General features: G+C 39.0%; 1 protein-coding gene across 4 annotated transcripts in view; it reads right to left on the bottom strand.

The window, feature by feature from the left end:
• Positions 1 to 13: 13 nt before the first annotated feature.
• LOC140924643 (NLR family CARD domain-containing protein 4-like) overlaps positions 14 to 6,000 on the bottom strand; it is a 57,271-nt gene continuing 51,284 nt past the window's right edge. For 2 of the 4 annotated variants that reach the window (XM_073374672.1, XM_073374671.1), the window contains one exon: positions 801 to 2,018. In XM_073374672.1, the coding sequence (XP_073230773.1) occupies positions 1,932 to 2,018 (87 nt within the window). In that variant the 3' untranslated portion in view covers positions 801 to 1,931. Of the gene's footprint in view, positions 615 to 800; positions 2,019 to 6,000 lie in introns of those variants that run through there. The other 2 variants (XR_012164305.1, XR_012164306.1) reach the window with 2 other exon arrangements.

Here is a 6,000-nt window from a genome sequence, read left to right as displayed (position 1 = left end):
ATAGCTAGCACGACCCGAACACTGAATCTATACAGACTATAGAACATTGAGTTTTGAACCATAATATGAAACAGCAAAATTTTCTTGTGTTCATTCGAAAACGTTGCAGGGTAGAAAGCTGTACAATAAACTAAATCTAAACACGTTTAGGTTGAGTTACAAACCAGGAGCCCATTTCTTTTGAGGCGTACCCGAGGGGGACCCCCCACATAAAAGTGACGGGGATGCTCGTCGTTTCGCTTAGGGGTAGGAATTGCGAATTTTGATCTCACTTAGCGTGGCCAAGACGAAAAGCCAATATTTTTCCCATACAGATATCAGTTAGGGTAAGATGGGTTCATTTTCTTAGTGCGGTGCGACCATACTTTGTTGAAGTACAGTCTCCTTAAGCGCTTCAATTCTATTTTTTTCCGACGAGCATTCCCGTCCCTATTATATGGGAGCCACCCCACCCCCCCGGGTCGGATAGTATTTAGTAAACGTCCCGAGAATGCGTTACTCAGGCGTTCCGCTTATTTTTAGATTTCTTTTCCCCAGAATTCACTTTGTTCAAGGAAGATAGCACCATCTAGGACGGGAGTTGTTGTTGAAGCCTCATTGGTCCTTACACGTTTCTTCAAACAAATGAACACAGTAAACTCTCCTCGGCTGACAATTCGTTGATGTCATGCGCCATTACTGGAAATTCTACTCTGCTCTCATTAGGGCTATTTATAAGTGGAAAAATAAGACGCGTCCTAAATAAGACGCAAACTATCTCGTATAAACGGAACATTAAGACGCGACTTAGCCAAGACGCGTCTTATCGAAGAACAGGTGTTAGGGGCTATTCTTAGATAAGACGCGTCTTAGCTAAATTTGAAACGAAATGTGTCGTTTATACGGGATAGTTTGCCTCTTATTTAGGACGCGTCTTATATAAGACGGGTCCTATTAACACGCTGTGACCCAGGCCTCAAATGAGTGATGGACTCCTGATGTTGATGGGTTCCTGGTTTTACCCATGATAGTATACGCATCACATGCAGTGTGTACGCTAAGAAGTACAAAAATCACTTGATCTAGTCCAACCTAATCTGGGTATCCCTGTGTTTTGGATAACTCCGTATTTAGATCCCTCGTGATGTGCGTTTTTCCGTTACTTCAGGTCAGTGTTACGGGTATCCCCTAGTACCCTACCGGGATATTAACATCCCTTGTTATTTGGGTTGTTTTTTCATGGCACTATCCGTCGCAACGTACCCTGGGTAGCAAGCGTGATCCGTGCAAACACCGTGCCCGCCCAGATCATGCCTCCCGCTCAAGCTCCTCGCAGTATTTTGTACCTTGGACAGGAATTCCGGCAAAAAAATGGCCTCGTGTGATTGTTAAAAGGTTGCCTTATGTGATTAGTTTGCAGACAAAAAGAGACTGCATGCACTCGTAAATGTTGCATATATACTAGTGCAAGTTTTGAAGATCTATTAGTGAGCTGGTGTTCGACCGTTGTGAAATAAAAACTGTCTTTCTCCAATTCAATTCCACTATTTTTAAGGACATCGCAACGAACTGAAATAACAAGAACATCATAAAGAAGTCAAGTTGTAGAGCCGGTTTCAGTGGTTGTAGAAGGACTAAGGTAAGATCAGTTTTTTCACCCCGCACATCACCAGGGATTTTGAGCGCAGGGGTTCAAACTATGGGGATACTTAAACTAGGGAAACAACCAAAATGCGAGAAACTTAGGATACATAGGGATATTAGGGGGTATACGAAATGCGAGGATACTTAAATTCGAGGTTTACCCGAAATACAGGATACTAAAACTAGAGGGATATCAAAGGGATGTTTTAAATACGGGAATACCTAAATGATTGTCGCACAGGTGGTTGTAGTTCAGTTAGTATCCAGGTCTCTTCAGGCTTTTGGTGTGGTAAGCAGGATTCCCTTTTTCACTCTTCGGCAAATGTGACTCCCTTTTCTTGAAGTTCTTCCTTTGTGAGTAGGCGATATAAATGCGGCCCATCGAAACAGCTGGCCTAATAAAGAAGACAAGAAGCAACAGATTAAAAATAAAGTAGAGTTAGTTCGTTTGTGATCGTGAAAATGGTAGCTATGATTGTTTTGCGAAAACAATGGTGTGTCTCTAATTCCGGGGTCCGACAAATATTAGGCCCGGACGCCCGGACAAGTTGAAAGGAATGCCGGGAAGTGTTTTATTTCTCCGCGCGCAATTGAGCTATTTTGAATGCTTCAGTGTAACCGTATCTACTGCTAATCCTAAATTAAGACTACTTTTCCTGAGAAATTGGGTATCGCTGTACATTATTGAAAACGAGAACCGCTGCGCACAGCTGAGTCGATCCTCATACTATAGATTCACTTTTCTTTGTCTTTCCTTCCGACATCTGTTGCAAAATAAACAAATTGTTAAAGTACCATGAACATCAACTCACCAAACGTTTGAGGAAAGACTCGCGGGTTTCAAGGTTTCTTAAGATAATGAAGCTCGTCGAATACCGAATAGCTAAGAAATGCCACGAATTTCACGATTGTTGTAGATGGTTGCATCATCATTATTTACGAGGTTGTCACGTGCGATTCTACTTCACGAAAAAGCCTTTAACTCTGACGACTTGATTCTAAAAGTGTTTTAAGTTATTGATTCTTAAAAAAAAGCTTTCACTTGAGCCAATAGTTACAAAACTAAAGTCGTGGTCTTCATACATTCATGTAACTATTATAACTGTGAAAGGCCAGTCTGCATGAGATATACAGTCATACAGTTTGCACGTGAAAGTGGTGGACTTTACCCCCTTCGTGGTTCGTACGTGAGGGAATGTGATTCAGCAAACAGGATTAAAAATAACTAATGCACACAACTTGTACGTGAAGGTGTTGGACCTTGTCCCTTTTACAACTCGTACGTAAAATAACGCAAATTGTTTACTAGAAATATTTGCTCAAACGATTTTAAGAAATCACCTCGGCTTTACAATATCTGCAATTAAATTATGCTTTATGCAACATTACGGTTGATAGCCTAACATTTACTTCCTTCCAAGAAGATTATCAAACTGGCGAAAGATATTTCTACTCATATCATGTTATTCTACTCAATAAAACAATGTGTAATTATTTCGTCAACTAGCTTCTTCCCATTTAATTCCCTGACATTACTGTTTCTTCTTAAATTACGCATCTTTACTAAATAAAATACGTTTCAATAACTATAATGACTCTTAAGAGCGCCGGTCAGGAAAAATCGACCAAAATCTTAATTTCGTGGCAAGAGTTGAAAAATCAATTTCTTTCATTTTTTGTTCATAGATAGCTTTTAAGTAGATAAGAAATCTAAAGTAGATTGTTCCTGCCGAAAGCCTTTTATTTGTGAGAAAAATTAGAAGATCGGTTTTCGATGTCGTAGTCTCAGACTGCCCTAATTTTTAACCTGAAATTCGCTAACATTAACTTTCCTCGCGTTCGCAAACGAAGCCGCATGGAGATATTTGGACTCTTTCCATAAACAGAAAAATTATTTTTCTTCCACTAAAAGATACTTTCAGGGCAATAGCGAAGCTCGTCGTACTGAAATAATTCAAAAATGAGGGATAGGTTTTCAAGATAACAAAAACTTTAGTTCGTTACTCATTTTCGACGGCAATATTTAACATGTGGTATGACTCCAAATTCTCTTAATGCTATTTAAATCACACATTTAGACATTCATTTAAAACATACCTGAGAATTGGCTTGGGTTATGGAATGTAATCTCCGTAAGACACCATCGAAGTTCAGGAATTTTCATGGTAGGCCGGCGGGTAATTGTGTAAAAACTTCCAATTTCGAAACGCACAAAAGTAGATATTTACAGCCTAAAGGCTCGTTTTTTGTACTTCCTGTAGGTTTTCCCGTCGCAAAATTTCTTTTTCCAATCAAAGAGTGGGGTAAAAAGGTAAAACTGGGTCAATTTTAGCCATTTTGAAACGCTGAACCATACCAGGCGGCGACTCTGCGTGACAATCTGTTCCGTGGCTGCACGTGACATAACGTACGTTTGAAGAGACGAAGCCGTTAAAATGACAGTCACGGAATCACGTTAGTAACCGAACGCAATTCTTGAAAGAGTAACATTTTCGATCCCGACAGTATTTTGCAGAAGAAAAAGTCAAACGCGCTTTTTCTGGGACTCACTTTTTATCGAAATATATGGACTTTAACAATGGTAATTCGCTAAGGATGACGGAACAGGAAGATATTTCGTCTTCTTACTTTACGATCGTGGAAACTTGGAGCCGTTAAATAAGTTATTTTGGTCACGCTTCACTATTTTTACCGGACTTTGATGCTTTCGTTTGGAGGCTGCCTAAGGAAACCCAAGCCAATTCTCAGGTATGCTTTAGATGAATGTCTAAATGTGTGAATAAACGAGGACCGGGAAAATTTGGAGCTATACCACATGAAGAAAAATGCCGTAGAAAACAACTACTAAATTAAAGTTTTTGTCACCGTAAAAACCTGTTCTTCGTTTCTGAATTATGCTAGTTCAACGAGTCTTGATACTGCTGTGAAAGCATCTTCTAGTGAAAGAAGAAGAGTTGTTCTATTGATGGAAAGTGTCCACATTTCTCCTTGGGGCTTTATTTGCGAACGCGAGGAGAGTTGATGTTAGCAAATTTCGGGTTGAAAATACGGCCATTTTGAGACTCCGACCACTAAAACTGATATTCTTACTTTTCTCGAGAATAAAAGGCTTTTTGCGAGAACAACCTACATCAGATTACTTATCTATCTAAACGCTATTTATGGACAAAAAATGAAGACAATCGATTTTTCAACTCTTGCCACTCGATGGTCGATATTTCCTGACCGTCGCTCTTAAGCAGCAAGCGTGTTTCATGTTGTTCACCTAATTCATATATTTTTTTTTGCTGGTACGAAAAAGGTCTGTTGAAGTTTTTAAGCGAGAGAATAAAGCTTGTTTACAGGATTAACTGTACTCGCCTTGCTTTTCAAACTTCTACAACCACAATTTATAGGCCGCATACTCCAGAATTAAGGTCCATATCTAAATTTCAATTATTGTTTCATTGGAGGAACTTTGAAAAATATATGATCTTTTACACTCTACCTTGAAGCAGGTAAAACAGCACTCAAAAATTATAAAATAAGTGCATTGTACCATTCGCGATAGCTGAATTAGGTCATAAATGTCTTGAAGCAGCACCCACACTAAAATATGGACCCTTAAACAGCTCCATCACTGTACTCAGCGTTTCAATCATAAAGATATTTCAATGTTATGCTTCTAAACACCTTTAGCCGTAATAAAAGACGACAAATTTGTGAAGAATCAAGATGGCGGTCTCAACGTGCCCTTGTTTGTCCTTAAGCCGAGTGAATGTCATGAAAGATGCCAAAATCTCATTGGTTCTTAGGCATCAACTCATAGTATCTTCAACCTTATTGGCTCCTGCAACAGAAATCCGAAAACACAAAGCCACAGAGATACATACGCTCAAACCACTGACATATGAGCTATTTTTTCAAAAAAGCTCAAAAATGAAGTCAAAACTTTAAAGTGCAATCTATTTTCATCCTGACCATCTAATGCCAAATACATTTAATTTAAATAATTTCAGTGCACTAATATAGCAGTCGTTAACAGAACGTGAGTTTGATATTGAAATCCATTTTAGTCCATGACGTAGTAATATTATTGATGGAGTATGATTTTTGCAATCTATTTCCACCCCTGCAGGACATCAAAAGACAGACAAAATACATTAGCAATTGATGTGACGACTGGACCACTATTCGACAAGTTTTCGTTTACAAAAATGTGTCTTTTTTAGTATACAGTCGACTACCGATAATTCGAACGTTCAAGGGAAATCGAAAAAAGTTCGAGTTATCGGGAGTTTGAAGCAAATAACCGGAAGTAAGGAAATAAGCAAATGGATGGGGAGGGAATGCAATTAAGCAACAAAGTATACAGGAATGGACACTGAATTTGAACTG

The sequence above is a fragment of the Porites lutea genome, chromosome 14 (assembly GCF_958299795.1).
Source record: "Porites lutea chromosome 14, jaPorLute2.1, whole genome shotgun sequence".
Lineage (NCBI taxonomy): Eukaryota > Metazoa > Cnidaria > Anthozoa > Scleractinia > Poritidae > Porites > Porites lutea.
Note: the sequence above shows the minus strand (reverse complement) of the source record. Positions and strands in the feature narration are given on the sequence as shown.